Source organism: Solea solea, chromosome 6 (genome assembly GCF_958295425.1).
Source record: "Solea solea chromosome 6, fSolSol10.1, whole genome shotgun sequence".
Taxonomy (NCBI): domain Eukaryota; kingdom Metazoa; phylum Chordata; class Actinopteri; order Pleuronectiformes; family Soleidae; genus Solea; species Solea solea.
In genome coordinates, this window is record NC_081139.1 from 26,222,431 (window position 1) to 26,243,000 (window position 20,570).

The 20,570-nt window shown below is 40.6% G+C and overlaps 2 protein-coding genes across 6 annotated transcripts in view; both read left to right on the top strand.

The window, feature by feature from the left end:
• The window catches only part of klhdc8a (kelch domain containing 8A), a 77,799-nt gene extending 75,265 nt beyond the window's left edge, over window positions 1-2,534 (top strand). The window contains exon 9 of the mRNA XM_058632260.1: window positions 1,020-2,534. Within this exon, the coding sequence (XP_058488243.1) occupies window positions 1,020-1,073 (54 nt within the window). The 3' untranslated portion in view covers window positions 1,074-2,534. The remainder of the gene's footprint in view (window positions 1-1,019) is intronic.
• Window positions 2,535-6,451: 3,917 nt separating this feature from the next.
• slc41a1 (solute carrier family 41 member 1) overlaps window positions 6,452-20,570 on the top strand; it is a 33,480-nt gene continuing 19,361 nt past the window's right edge. Inside the window, exons 1-5 of one of the 5 annotated variants that reach the window (XM_058631986.1) lie at window positions 6,452-6,493; window positions 6,750-6,873; window positions 12,756-12,832; window positions 14,148-14,257; window positions 16,970-18,093. In XM_058631986.1, the coding sequence (XP_058487969.1) occupies window positions 17,608-18,093 (486 nt within the window). In that variant the 5' untranslated portion in view covers window positions 6,452-6,493; window positions 6,750-6,873; window positions 12,756-12,832; window positions 14,148-14,257; window positions 16,970-17,607. Of the gene's footprint in view, window positions 6,494-6,749; window positions 6,874-12,755; window positions 12,833-13,675; window positions 13,897-13,936; window positions 13,959-14,009; window positions 14,029-14,147; window positions 14,258-16,969; window positions 18,094-20,570 lie in introns of those variants that run through there. The other 4 variants (XM_058631985.1, XM_058631987.1, XM_058631988.1 and 1 more) reach the window with 4 other exon arrangements.

Genomic DNA, 20,570 nt, shown 5'->3' on the forward strand with positions numbered 1-20,570 from the left:
GTCCTGTATCCACCTTATTCCTGGAGGAGGAACAGGAGAAATGATTGTGTTAGAAACTTTCAGAGCAGAAATTCAATTACATTTGTATTCAGTTTGTATAGTGACAGAGAAGTAGAAAACTACTTCTAGCAGTAAACTACTTCTTTCCAGTGGCAGTGGTGCATGAGCATCCTGGTGTTCAAACTACAACCCAGGCGTGGTGATGTGGGACTTGGCTCTTTGTCTTTCTTTAAATCAATAAGATTGTGTCTCACCTCCTTTAAGAGAACGTGACTGATTGTGTTGCTGTGTAAATATGGACACACACACCTCAGAGCTTTTCACATTGTTCACAGCTTCACTGTCGGGAGCCATGGAGTCAATTCACAGACCCTGCTGCTGCACATTGTTCTAATGTGATCATCATACACAATAAATCAGTGTTTTATTTACAGTAAAATAGTCCATTTAACTCTTGTAATGTTAACACTAACTTCCCACAATCGCCCTCGATGGTTAGTGTTATGGCACACACTGTGTTTAGAGGAAGAGGAAGTCGCGGGCCATGTTTTCACTCTAACATGATATTAAGTGGGGCCCGCAAGCGATTGATTGGCCAGCCACATGTGGCCCATGGGCCCCCAGTTTGACACCTCTGATAGAGGCGATGTTTAAGTTTAACTTTTTTCAGGTCAAATCCAGTGAGTGTTATTTGTTGATCCAGTTTCCAGTTTACATCCTGACATCATACATCAGTCCAGAGACTCCTCCCCCTTTTTATAAATGTTTTTGAGAGGCTCGAGAACCTCACACAGCTACAACCCTGTGTCAGATTTCACTACCTGACCACACCCCCTGCACTGCCCCCCCCCCCCCCCACTCACCCTCCCTCCTCCTGTCCCTTACTCAGTTCTCAGCCCACTTCTTGGCATTGGGTGGAGTTTAGCCCAAGAAGAGGGGGTTTAGTTTAACTTTAATTACTTTACATTTATCCAAAGTAACGTTCTCCACTGATATAAGTCTTGTTTTGTCTACTTCAGGTTCCCAGTTCAGCACATGAGATCCTCTACGTCAAAGAAGAAGAGTGTCTGTAGATCATGTTCACTGATCCTCTGCACGATCCTCCTGAATCAGACTGTGCAAAGTCAAATGTGTACGCAGCACTGACCACACTGAGGGAGATGGAGTCTAAGTGAAAGACGGTGTAACAGGTAATACTGCCCCCTGCTGGGCTTGACCGACACTGACGCCCACATGGAAGCACACTGTGGAGGAGCTGGCTCTCTCTTTACACCAAACCCATGTGTCCTGACACTTTGTGACGTTGTACGTTGTAGTGCAGACCTGGAGATGAGCACATTGTGTAGCAGTCGTGTTCAGCATGTGGACAGAGACTGAATAGAAGACTTTTACAGCATATATGCATTTCCTGTATGGTTTAGTGTCTTCATTCGTGTGCAGCTTGCTAATAACTTAGCATACAGTATGTAGATAGTGTGATTTCTAATGTAGCCTCATTTCCTCATAGCTTTGTGTCTTTATGCAGGTCCATAAGAAGTACAGTATGACCTTGACCTGTGAACGCCAATGTGTGTGAAATTTTTCTTTCTGGAATCTGACATACGCTAAAAAAGTGCATATTGCAGTGAATTTCAGACAGACCATAAAAAAAATCAAACCACTAAAAGTTTATTTAATTTCATTGATTCTATCAGTTTAAATAATCTTATAACATTTCCCAGCATGTTTGATGTTCTACAAAAATGAATGAATACACAGTTTCCTCCTCTAATATAGGAACAGTGAGGCCAATTCCTTTATTTTTGTCACAGACTGAAAACATTTGGGTTTGACATCAAAAGATTAACATTTCAGCTTTTACTTGCAGGTATTTACATCTGGATGTGATACACAACATAGAAGATGGCACTTTTTGTTTGAACCAACCCATTTTTCATGTGAGCAAAAGTATTGGAACCGATAGACTTCAAAAGGATTAAAGTGAATAAGACTTAACATGTAATTGCAAATCCTTTGACTTCAATAACTGCATCAAGCCTGTGACTCACTGACATCACCAAACCTGTGCATTCTTCTGCTGTGATGCTCTTCCAGACGTTCAGTTGTTTGTTTTGGGGGTTTCCTCCCTTCAGTGCCCTCTTCAGCAGGTCAAATGCAAGTTGAAGTGGAGTGTGGAGTTGACTTGGACAGTCTGATGAACTCCTGTGTGTATTTGGGCTCGTTGCTGCATGGTGAAGGATCTCCCCATCATCTTAACCCCATCATTGGCAGACAAAATATTTCTGTAGACTTCTGAGTTCATGTGTTACATCATCAGTGAAGATTAATGAGCCCATCCCAGAAGAAGCCATCATGACATGACCTCCAATCATGAGCAGATCAAGTCTTTCCCCAAACTTTAGTCTTTCCATCACTTTGGTAAAAGTTCATCTTTGTCTCATCAGTCCATAAAACTTCCTGTATTTCTTGCTAATGAGTGGTTTGCATCTTCTGGTGCAGCCTCTGTACGTTTGTCCATAAAGTCTTCTTTGAACAGTACACCTTTCTGCCCTCTGGAGGTTGTTGCTGGTGTCACTAACAGTTGTTTTAGGCTCTTTCTTTACAGCTCTCAGTGTTTCTGATGTTGTCCTTGGTCTCTCTGCTGGACACCAGTGGTTTCTTTCTTCAGGATGTTCCAAATGCTTGTACAGGCTGTGGCCAATGTTTGAGCAATGACTCTGATTGATTTCCGATCTTCTCTCTTGTTTTTCACCCATAGACAGCTCAGTGGTTTTCATGTTGGTTCCACTTCTAAATGCAGTCTGCACATGCAAAACCTCTCCTGCCCAATCTGAAAGTGGGCGTAGACATTCAGTGCTATTGAGTGTTTGAATAATCAATGTAATAGGACACACCAGGGCAACACAACACACCTGTCACTCACAGGTTCCAATACTTTTTGCTCACATGAAAAATGGGTGGGTTCAAACTAAAGGTGCTATCTTCTATGTTGTGCATCAGATCCAGATGTAAAAACCTGGAAGTGAACGCTGAAATGTTCATCTTTTGTCTCATATTCATCTTTTGATGTGTTCAGTCTATGGCCAAAGTAAAGGAATTGGCTTCACTGTTCCATATACTATAAGAGGGCACTGTGTATGTCCATCCATATACAGGTGCTGGTCATATAATTAGAATATCATCAAAAAGTTGATTCTTGTCAGTAATTCCATTCAAAAAGTGAAACTTGTATATTGTATTCATTCATTACACACAGACTGATATATTTCAAATGTTTATTAATTTCAATTTTGATGATTATTACTTAAATTACTGAAAATCCCAAATTCAGTATCTCAGAAAATTAGAATATTACTTAAGACCAATACAAAAAAAGTTTTTTTAGAAATGTTGGCCAACTGAAAAGTATGAACATGGAGAGTCTGAGTATGTACAGCACTCAATACTTAGTTGGGGCTCCTTTGCCTGAATTACTGCAGCAATGCGGCGTGGCATGGAGTCGATCAGTCTGTGGCACTGCTCAGGTGTTGTGAGAGCCCAGGTTGCTCTGATAGTGGCCTTCAGCTCTTCTGCATTGTAAGGTCTGGTGTATTGCAGCTTCCTCTTTACAATACCCCATCGATTTTCTATGGGGTTAAGGTTAGGCGAGTTTGCTGGCCAATTAAGAACAGATTTCCAAAGGAAATGCAAAATTTACTTTCATCAGAGAACATAACTTTGGACCACTCAGCAGCAGTCCAGTCCTTTTTGTCTTTAGTCCAGGCGATACGCTTCTGACGCTGTCTCTTGTTCAAGAGTGGCTTGACACGAGGGATGCAATTAATTACTGACATAAATCAACTCCATCCATTCACCTTGCAATTCTTCTCTGTGCGTTGAACACTAGGCGGCGCTGTCCGAACATGACGAGACACAACACGAAACAAAGTGGAAACGAGGTGTTAGTTTGATTGAAACATGCAATATGACCTGAAGATTCATCCAAAATGGTTTCATTGGAAGTGAGAATTGTTCCAAAAGTTGCAATAAAGTAATCAGCACGGAGTGAAAGTTTGAATATGAATCAATTCTAGTGTAATGCTGTCACTGTCACTCTGCTGTGCTGTATCACTTTTACCACACAGGTGAAATGACCACATGATGTTTGCTACTGGGCTGTTTCACAAAATCAGGGTAAAGAAATCCAGCATTACAGGTTGAAGTCATTCACACACTTTAACGTATCACAACACAAGATACACTCGCTGACGCTGAAAACAAGTAAGTGTATTGCACACACGAGTAGAAATACCTATTATCATTAAGATGGTAATGAGGCTTTGAACAGACAGTCATCCACAGTAGTTTTCAAAGCAAATGACCATCTCTTTAAATTAATGATTGTACGTAAAGCAGAATCTGACGTTCGTGACCCAAATGATTTGATAAAATAATTGGTATGTTTCTTTTTCCATATTTTAGAAACTCGTTTTTACTTAAGCAGACTAATGAAATAAGTAAGTAAAACACATCAGAACATGCATAAGAGGACTCACAGTGATTCCATGTTATTTCTGAAGCAATACAAATACTCTGCTTTTAGAGTTTCATTTGTGCGACATGTGCTGTGTAATTAAGTTGTCTGGTTGTTTTGTGACTCACAGGTTTAAACGCTATTATCATTATATTATAATATGTTTATCTGTTATAGACAACAAACTCTTAGATCAATAAGATGTGGAATGTTTTCATTGTGTCAATATCTCTTTGTTCCTCTGTTACATCCTATTATAACATGTGATATTTGCAATGTGAGTCATATTCAACAGAATAAATGAGAGCTGGATTTTGCATTGCACTTTAAAATTTTTTACACTAGATGGCAGTGTTCACTCATGTACACTCACACATGGGGGCGTGTGTGTAGTGACCATTAAATATTACATATAAGGAATATGACGGAGAAGTCAACAAATAAGGCTTATGTTATGATGTTATTAAACGTTAAAGCAGATTAAATTAACTATAAGTAGTTTATTTTTGTTTAAAATAAATTGAAAAAAAAATACTGGGTTATTCTAACTGAGGGCTACATAGCTTCAGGTAAAGGTGAGGGATGTTCAGCTGCGACATGCAAATGTTACACACTGTACCTTCAATGATTCTCAGACTCTAACTGTCAGAATCAGGTCACGTCAGTTCAAGAGTAATGTCGAACTAAGGTTAGTTAAAAATCCTATGAACACATTAAACATCTATTTTCATTGAGTAAAATTAACAAAGTGGTTTAGTGGAGACTCACTGAATGAAACTTCTGGCTGCCTCTGGTCTACAATATGGTCCATATGTCCACGTCCTCCATTGCTGTGAGACAGACTTTTGTAAAATGAGACTCAGGCTGAATTTGCTGTAATAGACCAGGATGAGGTCTCTTATCTTCTGGGGTATGGAACCATAAGCATTCGTGAGATATGAAATTATATTAACGCAGTGAAAAACTTTAGAAGGAAGATGTGTATACACCCTGTAAGATATAAACGCCATTTTAACACAGTAGTTGCGTGGGGTGGCGCTGACTATGAGCCCTAAGCCTATTTTTTAGGTCTCTGCTCGAAAAATTACATACTCATAATAAAATGAGTATATCTGTTCAACCACAAGGTTGAATAATTTAATACTTTTGGTGTCATAGTAAAGGAAAAAATTGTGTTACTGGTGAAGAGTAAATGAAGATGGCACACAAAAAAATGAAAATAATTCAGCTTTGCCTGAAAAAAATAAATGAATAAGGATGAATAGAAGCTCTAAACTCACTCAAATCAAAGTACAACCTGTGAACATAATCTCTGCAAAGTTTGACTTTGATCAAGTGGAGCAGAACAAAATCAGAGAGATTTTAGTGCAAAAATGACAGGCTTTCTTCACTTTTATATAACTGTTAATGTTCAATAAAACAATTGATGGCATTGTTTCAAAGTTCCTGCAGACTTTAATATGTTTTCCATTCCAAAAACAAACACCAGATGGGTCCATTGAGACTTGTCTCTCTTTGCTGGCCTGTATCTCAGCGAGGGAATGGTCTACATGAATGGACGACACCTCATTGGCTTCCTTACAGCCAATAGAAGGACGCTGTCGTCTCCGAATTTTGATTGACAGCTTAGTTAGCCAATGAGAAGCAACAGAGCGCGCAGCTGTGACGCACCTGGCTGCTGCCTTAGGGTAGGGTAATGCTTCTCAAAACGTGATGATGTCACCTAGAGACGCCCGGAAGCTTTTGAATGTAACACAGGACGTCAGTCTAAGCGGAGAGCGCTTTGTTGGCGGTGAAAGATTCATTTTTCACGGAGAATCATCAAAGGTAAGAGCAAGTTTACAGTTTCTGTTGTCTGTGTTCTTTGGCTTTCATCTCCGTAATGCTTTGTCGTATACTGCTTTGGCGTACACCGTTGGAAACAGCAGAGTCTCAGCTTTCTGTGTGTGTTTTGGACAAAATGGCGGAGCGCTAGTTTCAGTAATGCGGCAAAATGTTGGTTTTTTTTTGTTGTTTTTTATTGACAAACAAGCTTACATACAACATCTTCCTCACCAAGAAATGTGGCAAAATGCGCAATAAATTTTGACGCAGCTGTACTTACAAAGTTTGATACGTAGTTATTCATTTAGGTGTTATTTGAGCTGTGTTTGTCATATTTAAAATAGCCCAGATTTCGCTGTTTAATTTGATGCCCAGCTTCAAAATATTCTCTCAAAATTCTCTTTTTTCTCAGATTCTGTCAGTGGCACCCAATTGGGGCACCTTCGGGTTTAAGAGGTTGTCCAACCATGGCTGCCAATACAAGGAAGAACACTGGAACACTTAACAAAAACGCACCTCATAGAATCTACAATATGGTAAGAATAAGTCAGCAGCTTTATCTTGTTTTTTTGACGGCCTTTTTCAACTGGAATCTGGAGTTACTGTTGCTTTGTGTCCCCACACCAAAATCAGTGATTTCACATGACATCACACGGGGGGTTTTGATTCACTGTTGCTCAACTTTGTTATTTTGTGACTTCAGGGTTTGAAATCCTCTCCATTCAGATTTACCTAAATGACGCAAACTTAGCAGCAGTGGACCCGCACTTCCTGTGTCTCTGTGAGCGAAAAACAACTTTTTTTTCTCTGGACTTTTGTGGAGAAAAGTCAGCTGTCTTGACGTATTATAGGCTTTAAACAGGTGTTGATTTTAAAATAATGATTTTCTTGCATCCCCATTGGCAGCCATGTTATTTCTCAACCTAGCTCAGTGGAGGGCATGAACTAAAGGCATGCTCGACGCAGTCAGCACTGACTGTCTTCTTTTTACAGTTCAATCCACCTCATACTTTCCGCTTTCAGTGTATGACAAACTACCTGTGGTTGGTTTGGATGACACAGCCAAGTCCATATTAATTTTCTGACTAAAAAGAAAACTCCAGAATATCATTGCAGATTACTGTATATAGTAACTGATTCATGTGTTTAAACTAACAAAAACACAGGGCGGGCACTTCCACACTCCTCTCTGACCTCAAAATAGTTTTGTCTCCATTCACAAATTTCCATCTCTCCATGATTTAATGTGTGAGCCATGTTCTGCCTGCAGGAGGTTACTCGTTATACCCACACACACACACACACACACACAGCAAGCTAATTGTTACTCTCTAACATCTTTCTGTCTAAATAAGTAACCATGTTACACACACACACAGGCAATGTGTTGCTCTTGTCCATACAGCCATTTGAAAAGGTCACAACTCATTCATTACTAGAGCCTCGGGTCAAAGGTCAGGACACCCTCGCACCTTAAGGACTGTACGATCTCTATCCCAGATTCAAGTTTCAAAGTTGTGATTCAGGTTTATATGATACAGCATCATATAAACAACATTTCTAAGTATGGTTGGGACTGTGCTGTTTAATTCAGAAACATGTGTGCCAGCTACATTTGAACCACTTTATCTCTTTTCCACATGGACATTTACGTTTGTCCACAGAGACAATCAGCATTTTAAGCATTTTAAGCACAGGTTTAGGTGAATACGCGTCCTTTCTTTGTCGGAGAGGCGATCCGTCCACACGGAGACACCTCCCAGAGTGAGAAAATCTCAAAACACTGACCTTGCGTTTCCGCGGAGAAGGAGAATACGATACTTTAGGAAAGGGATGACGTCATATTCCCAGCTCTCTCTTGCGCTGTCGTTCATGGTCTAATGTGTTTGGAGATTGTTTGACAGTTTTACCTTTAACTACTGTCAATGAAAAGACATTGGATATTGTAGAATCTACAACAATTTTTTTTTGTAATTAATTTTGTGTGTGTTTGTGTGTGTGTGCGTCTGACTCTCCGCCCACAATACAGTTAGATGGATCTCACTCATGCGACAGAATTGTTCATTTCCTTCTCGTAACGTAAGTATTTAGGTTTATGATAGAAAGTCTTTGTTTTTTTTAATGTCTGTAAAGTCGCTAAATATTCACACTTGCTCGGTTCATTCTGTCTCTGTTTCTGTTATTAATCTAATGAATAGTTTTTTTGGTGTAACGTTACAGCGCAGCTATGGTGTTGTCATATGCGCTACAACGTTTGGAGTCGTGGCCTTAGTGTCTGTGTTGTTTGTTTATGGTTTGTTGGTTTATTTATTAGTTTATGTCACATCTCAGTTTGTTTCTCATGTTCTGGTTTCTTGTGTTCCTGATAAGCTCCTCGTGTCTCTGCTCCACGTTCTTTCCGTTTATTATTTACTCTTTACATTTGGACTCTTCTTGTTCATTTCATCTGGACAAGGAAGTAGAGCAGTGCATCGAGAGCAGTGAATCACAACTGTCACAGTCGCCACTTTCCTGCATGAAACACAGATTTACACGTGATGTAAGTTTATAACCCAGTACATTAGTACCAATAATACTCTGAGGTAATCCATTTTAGGGCCCCCATAAAGGCTAGGGCCGGCCCTGATCTTACAGAATGAAGTCACTTGATGTGATATTAGTGAAAACGCTCTGAGCTGTGTATGTGATGAGTCACAGGAGCAGGAGAAGAAGTGAACACTCAAACTTGGGCCTGTTGGAGTTTTCTGTCGCTGCTCAATGTGAGAAGGAAGAGGAAAGAGAGAGAGAGAGAGAGAGCAGGAGAGTGTGTTGGGTGAACAACCATTCATCCTGAGCTGAGGGAAAGTGTCCAAATCTCCCGTCCGACATTCTTCTGGGCTCAAAGAAGCCCCCCGGTACAGAAGTGGCCCAAAACTGGCACAGACCGCCTCAGCGTTGCCAGGGACAGCCACTCTCCCGAGGTGTTGCTGGGGCCCAGTGCTTTTTTGTCCTCAGCTCTCACCTCACTTCCTGGTTTGGAAAAAGAAAGCTTGGAGGATCATTAACCAGCAGAAAGACTGTACTGTATGTCCATGTGTTACCATGTCTCCATTCAGTTAGCTATTTCTACCACTATCAATCCAGCGCTGCCACCAATTCTTCACCTCACATACCCTCACGTCGATGCATGGACCAGATGCCAAATGAGTTGGGTCTAGAGCTGCAACTAACGATTGTTTTCATAATCGATTAATCGTTTGGTCCATAAAATAGCAGAAAACCTTAAAAAATGTTGATCAGTGTTCGTCAAACCTGGAAATGATGATGTTCTCAAATGTCTTGTTTTGTCCACAAACCAAATGATTCACTTTTAATGACTTCTTTGTTTTTAATAAGAAAATATTCACAATTAAGAAGCTTAAACAATAGGAAATTTTGTTTTAATCATGAAAAAAAAGCCTTCAAACCGGTTCATCGATTATCAAAATAGTAGTCGATTAATTTAGTAATCGATTAATGGCGTGAAAATGCTGAACTTTAGGGACAGGAATGAAAAAGCAGTACAAAATGAGTTCCAGTTTCTTAGAAATTAAAAAATGCTAACAAAGATTGGAACAAAGATTGCTCGCATTTTCTGATTCTACAACCAAGTGTCGGCCCCAATTAAAATATAAATCATAAATTCTTGCTACTGCTGCATCTGTATGACAGTGACCAAACAATAATACACACAGAACCACAGGCAGCTACGTTGTCATCTGTTTTTATCCATTACCTCTGCTGTGTTCTCTGAACTTTAACAAATGTGTAATAAGTTGCCGAGTCAATCAGGGTGAGCAAGGAAACATTAAACTCACCCGTATCCAGTTGTGCTTCATTTATTCATTCACAAAGGATATTCTGTTAGAAAGTGATGACTCTAATAAGACTCTATCATGTTGTACTGAACCCAAGAATGAATCCTCTTAGCTCCTAAATCCTCTTAAGGACGACCTGTGAGTTTCCACTCTCCACGGCCACAGAAGCACCTGGAAATAAATACTAGAAATCATCATCATGTAGAATTTAGGACCCTTGTGTAGTGTCACATACAGATCAGAGCAGACCATAACTACCTGGGCCTCTATGAGGATAAGACAACATGTGATAATCTGTGAAATACCTTTAAAGCTGGCCAACAACCCAACTCTTCCCCCGTGCACCAAGGTTAATATCAGACACTTGTGTAAGTGTATGTTTAAAAGTTGATTGTTGAGTTTTAGATTTTATATCCTGGCCATGCAATATGGGTTAAATAGAATCACATTACTACAAAGAGAGTAAATGACGAAAATAAGACTAAAATGCTTAACTAGACAACAAGAGTATGAATGTGACTAAAACTGATCAAAACTAAAATGACAGTTTGACTAAAATTCAAATTAAAAACAGGTCGCCTAAAACAACCGTACCTGGAACAACGTTTTTTCACATGAGAATCTGCTGGGTTTTTGATCAGTAAAGGTCAATGATTTGCACATTAGTCAGAACAAATGTCATGTTCACATAACGGTAAAATACCAATACCACAACAGAGTCATTTTAGGACATCTTAACCATATTCAAACAAACAATTATATACAAATGTCAATTATAATTGTGTAAATTGCCTTTTATTCCTTTTGAATTGAATCATAGTTTGAGAGTTTGCGAGATCACTGATTTAAATACATAGGTTTTGTATACTAGCATTTTGAAACATAGAGTCTTGAATGAATTATTATCAGTAATTGTCTTTTAAGACGTCCTAAAATGACTCTGTTCTGGCTCTGATGTTTCCCCTGTTATGTGAACAAGACATTTGTTCCGTCTCATCTGGAAATCTTTCATCTTTGCTGATGAACACTTCCTCCAGGTAACTGAGTAAACCTGCCTCATGGCACCGATCGACAGCTGCACGTCGACGTCCTTTACAGATAATAAGGCTTTGTAAATTCACAGTCAGGCGTTTCTGTCTTGTATATGCAAGTGCACAGTAAATATTTACTGGTGTAAGGCGGAAAAAAGCAAGACATAAAAATTGATAATTAACACGCGACAGGATGATGATTTATAACAGTGTCTAATCTCACACACCTTTTTATACCTTAGAGCTGCATTTTAATGACATACTTATCAGAAAAAAAGATATTAGCCTTCAGGTGAATACTGAAGGATTTTTTGGAATCCAACAACATTCTAAATGGAGTATACAGTTAAGAAGCTGAAACGTCACAGAAACATGTTTTAATGACTTAAAAAAACACTCAACCGATTCACTAATTATCAAAATGGTGGATAATTAATTAGTAATAAATCGATGAACCATTACAACCCTAATAAATACTTTATTGATATTGGTCTAACAGGTAACAGCTGGTCTACAAGTTTGAAAAACAACATTATCTTATAGAGATTGTTGTGTGTTTTAATATTTTGTCAACTAAAATATACATTTCTTCATATCCAGGTTATAATAGTTTGGGATTTTTAATTAATTTTAGTTTTTATTTAGATAAAAACCTAGGACTTTATTTACTTAGTTTGTTTTAATTACTTTTTTAGAGAGGGTTTGCTTCTAGTTTTTATTTAGATGTTATTAGTTTGGAGTATTAGGTCATAAAAACCCAACAAAAGATGCCATTTTAAAAAAGAACAACCATCAGTGAATCAAATATAACTATCTACAAGAATATAGACTTGGATGCAGTTAGTGTGTTAGGTCAAAAGATGAAAATAACATAAATAATAATAACAATAATAATCATAATGGGAATAATAATAAATAACCCTCATCAGGATTCTCAGGAGCTCAAATTGAGGAAAACCAAACAGACAATAAACCCAATAAAAAACAGACAAGAGGTTTGATTTACTTGATTCAAATACATTTTATTATGAATGAATAAAAAGGCTGTCTTATTTATGAAATGATTTTACAAAGACAACAACTAAGAACCTTTTCCCTACAATCTGAGTTAGTTTTATAAAAACACAATTCATTTTCAGTGAGGTGTCGTTTTTTTAAACTCGTTTTAATTTTTGTTAACTAGAATAACCCCGCTCATATGTCTATGTCACATGTAACACTGATAACATCCCCTACAAACAACACAAACACACTTGTGTTTTGTATAACAGAAAGTCATAAATCATCACATATTAATATGAATATAAAATGTTACATCATCAAGTAAGTTATTGGAAATACTGTGTATGTTCGACACAAGCTCCTGCCAGACGAGCACATCCTCTCACAGACCACAGTGTGTCAGTGACTCACTGGCCTGTCATTACTGAATGTGAACGACAGAACATCAGCTTTGCCAAAGAAGGAAGTGGAGGTGAGGTGGGGGGGGGGGGGGGGGAATGTGTTTTTAGGGCGATGGCTGCTGATGCTGATGCTCATGTGTAACAACAGGCCGACAGAGCAACAAGGCTGCAGGTTCTCTGGAGACGTTAGACGACTCTCAGGAGCAGCACGAAGAGGCTGAGGCAGTGAGTGAGCAATTTATCTGACAGATAAAAAACACTGCACACTCCAGATTCTATTATCTGTAACTATCATGTGTGATTATCCAACATAACAACTCATTACACCAAGTTTTTAAACTGCAGATCTATACTATCACTACTATTAGTACTAGTACTATTATTAGCACTAATACTATTTCATTCATCGTATACACAACACACACAAGCAGTGTGTCCCTAAAGATACAATATATAACATTTCATATCTAAAACAACAATGTCGTCTTTCTAAATCCATATATTTACATTCAAGGTAACAAACCTTTTTATTTGGATGTATCCGTCTCTGCTCAGCTATGACAAACACATCTTTTTCTTCTTCCACTCATCACTGTTTGTGTTGTAACCTCTGACACTCTCCTTCCTGTGAGACTCGCATTCATGTATTCATTCATGTCCTGTGAGTGGATGAGTAACTCACACTCTGAGACTCTTCAGTTAGACAGTGGTGACATAACGTGGGCCATATAACTTAATTGAAAACTTCTACCACCCTAACCACCCTCCTCCTCCTCCTCTTCCTCCTCCTCCCGCTCCTCGGCGGTAACGGCACGGGTACACAGTCCCCACACACACCGGGGCAGGCGGAGGGGATGTGCTAGTGCGGAATGGAACCGAAGGGTGGTGGTGGTGAGGAGGAGAGGGAGGAGGAGGAGGAGGGAGCCTGTATCGTCATCTCAGAGTGTGGAGGGAGGGAGGGAGAGTCCGCCTTGTGGCTTCCTGGCCCCCTGCACCGGGCGGGTGTATTATAGATGCGCATCTAAGCAGCCGCGGGGCAGCGGGGGCCACTGGACTGGACTGGCTGCAATGTAACGGGAGTCTTGTGAGTGGGAATATATAGGACTCAGCCTTTACCCGCGCAGGGGGGAGGAAAGGAAGTAGGGAGGGAGGGATTAACTATTAACCAGCATTAACCAGCTGTGCGGAGCCGGTGCCGTACATAAGGCGCGCTCACCGGCGTCCACGCCTCAGCCTGAGCTGGAGGATCCACGGAGCATCAGCGCTTCTGCTGCCGCTGACACTCAGAGGTAAACGGGATCAGAGAAGGAGCGAGAGAAGCGTTCATGTGACGGAATGTGTCAAAGCTGCGGTAACTGACGACGACCACGACGATGATGATGATGATGATGCATTGATTATAATGTGTTGACTTGAAGACAGTGAGTGTGCTGATAGTGGCATGTGAGAGGAGAGGAGGGGAGGGGAGAGGAGAGGAGAGGAGAGGAGGAGGGCTCGTCTATTCAGGTCTGAGCACTAATTTACGCCTTTGCCATGTTAGGTTCGGCTGCTGTTGGTCCTGACTACTAAACAGAGGATTGTTTCAGCGGAAAGTCTGTGCGCGGATGTCGCAACGTGCAGGCGGATGAGAGCCACGTCAAGTCAGCCACAGTAAGACCGGAAGCCTGGCACTAAGCCTTCAAAATAAAAGTGATCGAGAAGGTGCTGTTAATTTCACATGAAGGAGAGTTTCGGCCTGTTTTTACGTTTTGTTTTTTTATTTCATTTATTATTTATATTATATTTTATATTTATATTATGTAGTAATAATGTTATAGGTGGAGTGATATTTTTTGTAATTTCTAAATGTCGTCCCTTAATCTCTGAATCTGTTTCAATTGAACTTGTTCAAATGTACTTTCAATTAATATTAATATTAATTCCCCCCCCCCCCCCCTCAAATTTTCCATTCAGTTTCTGGTGTTTTTTGTTTGTTTTTTTTGCATATAAACAGAATGATGGAAAACTTTGAATTATTGTTCCAAATCACAAAATGATCCCTTTATGAGTCACAGGATTTGTCTTGTTAGTTTTAAATGGTGTCTTTAAGCTTTAAGGGTTTTTTGGATGGATTCATTGTTGGACCTCTGACTATGACCATGTACAGTAAATACTTCCTAAATGATTGTGATCTGTGGTCAAAGTTGTTTGACATGTTGTTTAGTTAGAGGAGGTGAGCTCATCTAAAATGTGCATACATTTAATTTCTGCATATGAAGTATATGTATATATGAATAAGGGAGAATGGAAAATAGCTACTAATTTCTGATAGGATTGTGATGTAATCGATTCAAAACCAGTGCTGCACCATGACCATATGACACTATCAAAACATGAAAGGACCACTGAGTGTACAATTTAGTGTAATCTGGGATTTTCAGGGTATTTAATATACAGTATGTGATAATATTGTATCACCATGTAGTTGATACAGCTGGTCTTTAACTTTATTTTTCTTTCTTTGACAGTATGTCATTTTTGAATCATGTGTTTAATAGTGTGCGTGTGTGAGACACTGACACATACAGTATATAGAACTCTGTTTGAACGTCTCAGTTTCATCTCAGACTCTTTAATTAAGAGTTTGTCCAAATCATCATTGTGATTAGAAGGCAAACTTCTGTCCTCAAATGCAATCAATAATCACATAATTAGAGTGTTTATGTTACTGTGTAAAAAAACTGGATGTTTATGTTCAAAGACAATTAACCGAGTCATTGTTTGGTCCATAAAATGATCAGTGTTTGTCAAACCTGGAAATGAAAATTAAGTTTCAGTTTGAATGATTTCTTTGTTATATGAAGCAAAAAGAACAGTTTTAGTTATTCAAAAAAGAAACAATTATCAAAGTAGTTGACGATGAATTTAGTAACTGATTGATAATCGGGGAATCGCTGCAGCGGTGTGTTTGTCTGTGAGCAGAGTTGTCGGTCATAAAGTTTGCTTTCCTTCAGCACAAATAATTCTTTTGCATAATCGCCTTTAAAAGCACTACACAAGGAGAGAAAGCTAGCAGCAACAGTTAGTCAGTGGACTTCAAGTGTGTTTGCAGATGTGCTGGAATTTATGAGGTGTCTTGAATGCATCTTAAAGCTGCTCCTCTGAAACATTTTATATGTAATTTCTGTGTTTCTAGCTACAATGTAGTTATGTTATCATATGCAGTATTGGCCTCTCACAGATGCACATGGCTAAAATAAGTCATGATTTAATTGAGAGCCAGCATCTGTGTCTGAACGTGGTTCTCAGTGCAGGGCTGAGCACAAGCATGCTTCAAAAATCCTGACTATCACTTTGAGTATCTGCGGGTATGTAAAGTAGATGCTAAATGGATTAACAAAGATCCTCTGATGTAGTTTTGCTGCGGTGTGTGTTTGCTTGAAAAGGGACGAGGGTTGTTTATTTTGAAAAGTGTGACAGGAAGTGTTGTCTTTGCTTTGCTTTGAAGGTGCTGAGATAATGGAGATGATGTGTGTTATGTATGAGGATGGTATGGCAGGCACCTCAGTTAATGGCGGAATATTTTTAAGCTGCCCGGAAGAAATTTGGCTCTGAATGAAACTGTTGCTAAAGTCACTGTTGTCATTGCCTCAGTGTCAGTGGAGAGTACAGGGAGATACAGTAGTGTGTACATTTATAGTTATGCATTTAAAGTGTAATTATAGGTTTAGAAAGAAATCCGCCTTAGGAATTCATTTTCAAAAAGCCATTCTTTAATATGTTGACATTTGTTTTGTACTTTCAAAAAAGTAACAAGAACTGGCAGCATTTTTTTTTTAAAGTTTGAGTTTAGCACAGGTTCTGGGAAAAGCTAAACCATTATTAAATGCAGAGATGCATGATATGGGACTTTTTGCCATTATCCGATATGCCGATATATCTCAATGAAAGATCAGATACCAATATTAATATACTTTTCCCTCATTTAGTCTCGTCTGTAGTAACATGATATAATATAACACACTCACGTCACAGCAGATGTCAATATCAGTTTCCTTCATGGTGAAAAATAAATAAGCATACAAAAATATGAGTTGTGAGGGCACCGGCATGAAGGTCAAGGAGGTAGCAGCTTATTCGGCCTACTGCTTTAGTCATTAGTCATATTGGGGTGTTTGCCGATGTCTGATAATACATTTTAAAGCCAATATTTGCCAATACTGATATCGTAAAGTGTGCTAAAAATGAATAAAACTAACAAAGGCACAATGTACACTGTCACAGTTTAAGCAGCCATATGTATTTAAGGAAACAGACCTGAACTAGGGCTTGAGAATGTTTGTGTGTAAGATCGAATAATGAAAGGAATCTGTTCTTTTCCAGGTGACGGTCCATTCTGTCCGAGTGAGGCACTCTCCTGCCGCCCGTAATCCAATCCCGGCACTGCAGACCTTTAAATACCACCCTTGAAAACCTCCCAGCAGACACATGGTGTAAGGTGAGACACTCTCAGGCCAACACACTCACCAGTCTGACGTGATCAGTGGACCGAGAGCGTGACCAGTCGCTGCTGCAAGTCTGTGATTGAAGCTGTTGCTGCACTCTGAAGGACCGCTCACGAGTGTCTGGAGGGGATTTCTGTGGCGAGTGGCGAGTCCGTCGTTTTCCTCTCTTGCCGCGTTAAACCGGTATGCTTTTTTCTTTTTTTTGTTGGCCTACTCTGAGCACCTTGCAGTGAATGGAGAACATACTGGTTCTGCTCCCAAAGCACCGACAGGAACACGGGCTCTGCAGACGCACGGCTGCATGTGCCTTGCTGCTGTTTTTTTCCCACACGGCACCTTTTTCCTGGTCTTTAATAGCGACACCCACCCCCTGTAAACCTCTTTAATGGGATAAATCAATTGGACTGATCAGGTTCAAAACCAGATCAGGCAGCAAGTCCCGTTCTGACTTCACCAAAACTGTTAGGCCACGGAATCCTTTCTTTGTCAAGTCCATTGTCTTCATAAGGCTTCCGCATGGTACTTTGGTTGAAAGAACAAGACAAACTCCCCGACATCGACATGTCCTCCGGGGCCGTTGAGATGAAGAAGGAGGGAGGCCCTCTCACGCCGGCCTTCCTCAACTCCAACTGCTCTGTCCACCCGGTCATCCACACCAAGGGCTCAGAGGAGGTGAACCCAGGGACCGGCGCCGAGTTGGAGCTCACAGAGGTCACGTCTTTCGTGGAGAGAGCCAGCGAGACCGGGGAGGACGAGGAGAGGTCGGAGATTGTGGTGACGATGGACTGTCGGGCCAACGCCAAAGGTCAGCGCGAGGAGGACGCTCTCCTGGAGAATGCGAGCCAGAGCAATGAGAGTGATGACACCAGCATTGGCCAGAGCCCCGAACCACCGGCACCACTCAAAGAGACCTCCTTCTCCATTGGCCTGCAGGTGGTGTTCCCCTTCCTGCTGGCCGGGTTCGGGACAGTGGCGGCAGGAATGGTCCTAGACCTCGTCCAGGTGAGTGATTCAAATGTGTTCTCTCATTTTAAACAACCTATATAGATGTTCTGGCTAGTGTTAGATTCTAATATGTACGTAGTAAATCTGTCTCTGAAAGGATTCATAGTTCGTTGTGACTTGGGCCACATTTACTGGTTCAAACCTGACCTGATCAGAGGGAGTCTGTGCTCCGGTCATGGAGGAAGTTTCTGAACCAATATTCTTAATTCACTGATTCTAGTGATTTGATTCAGTTACACTGAAAACAACTGCTTTACGGGTCACTAGTCACTCATTTGTGTGTGTGTGTGGGTGTGTGTGTGTGTGTGTGTGTGTTGCTGTGCAGCTCTGAGTATATCTAAGGCCGCATCATATTATGCCATTTTCTTTCAGGGCTAATACATTCAGGTGTGAATTTGCCTGCTGTCCACAGTACCCCAGTGTTTTAGAGTCACAAAAGCTGTGCATTAACACTTGCTTTCATTTTCCCCGTCTCATCAGTCTAATCAAAAAAAATCCCTGCTCTGGCTTTATTTTCTCGTTAGTACTACTCTCTTTTACCATGGTCTTAGATGGCTTCTGATACGGAGCTGAAACGCGTGTAGCGTGTGCATGAAGACCATGTTGATCTAAATATGCCAAACATAACATAAACATAAACATAGTATTTACCTTAAAGGCCCAATCCTTTAACAACGTGCTATTTAATTTTGTGAACATACGTCATGGAGATTCCACATGCTGTCCTAAAATAAAATAAAATAAAATAATTATACTCCCCATCTGGTCAGCTATGGCTAGCTTGGGCTATAATGATGTAGGATAGTTGTTGTTCATGACTGCAAACAAGTTTAGTTGTGGTTAGCATAGCTATACAACATGCTAACCAATGTGAGTGTAACAACAATGTCAGTTTCCTTGTATTTGGTTAAAGCGGCCATTACATGGTCCTATCTCACTTATATGTGAGATATGGAGGTGTACTTACAAACATGAAGTCGTTTTTATGGTCAAAAACGTCTTAGTTGCTGGATAACGTTGTGGTTACTGAGATAATAAATACACATGCAAATGAAACACGAGCGTAGTGTGTAGCTTAGCCTGTAGCTGGCTATCGCTAATGCTAAACGACAAACCAATCACACAAAGACAGTTATATACGTATTGTTGGCACTGCTCCTTCCTTTAGGTGAAGTTTGGTGCTGTGTCCTGCTTTATATTGAAGAAGAAGAAGAACTACTCTTGTTGTAGCTGCTGAGCGTATCGGATGTATGGAGCTCAGCAGCTACAACGAGAGTAGTTCTTCTTCTTCTCCTACGGTTGAAAGTACCTCACCGGACGTGCCCGGACTCTAGTGCCCGGACTAGGAGGCGCTGCTGTTTAGAGGAGTGGTGAAATTCGCCAGTGACGTAACTAGTCAACGGAAGTGCCGTTCCGCTTCGTAGAGCTCAGGAAAACAATCAAACCCCGCGCTCTCAGCAGTGGATGAACTGACTGTTATGTAATGACGCAGATACACACAAAAATGCAGCATTAATTGGCACTTCCGGGCTATGTCCTCTTTAATCTGGAAAAAAACAAGTGCGACCCTGTAAAATCTCTGTTTAAATGGTTCGTTAGCGCTTACCTCTGTACGACATGTGAACGCACAGAACGCAGGGGTATGGTTAAGTGGTACGGGTAAGGGGTGAAATGGGTTTGGACCTAAAGTGTGCACTGCAGTATAGAAACACAAACACAGGCCAGAGTCATATATTCCTTTAGAGTCAGCTTTTGATGCAGATAAAGCTGCCAGGAGAACAGTCCGGGCACATTGTGTACACGCATGCTGATGCCAACATTCTGGAGCCCAGGAACCCGGCACACAGAGGAGACGGGGGGGAATAAAGTGTTGTTTCTTAGAGCACCTGAAATGGCAGAAAGCTACAGTTGAGCGAGAGTCTGAGTGAAAACAAAACACAGCGCGGTGTCAAAAGCCTCCATTTACCATGTGGTTGGGTATCCTCGCTAAACCAGGAATGCAGAGGTTTGAGGTCAAAAAAGTTTTCATGCTGCCTTAACGTCGGCACCATGCTGCGGCAGTTCCTCCAGTTTCCAAAACACTCGGAGCACCATTCCTGCAGAGGTGAGGCAGGGAAACAGGAGATACAGATGGTACTGGGCCTTATCTTCTCCTCCAGTCAGCTGCACTCATGACTGCGGGCAAAGCTCAAAGTCGTATTCACAAGAGATGAGATGCAAAGTCAGACTTCACTGAAACGTCACTGTATGAACTGCTGCGTGTTTCGCCATCCATGTAAAGTGGAATATGCTCCTGATGGATGCTGCACTGCTGGTGAAGCATGGATGAAAGAATTCTGCCTCCGTGAGACTTGAATCAGGAGTGAATGAAAAATGACAGACAATGTGGGGAGAGTCTGGTGAATGAGTGAGGAAAAAGGACCTGTTGAAGAGTGATGGATCAGTTGAGAGACCGAAGGAGGAGAGTGAAGCCT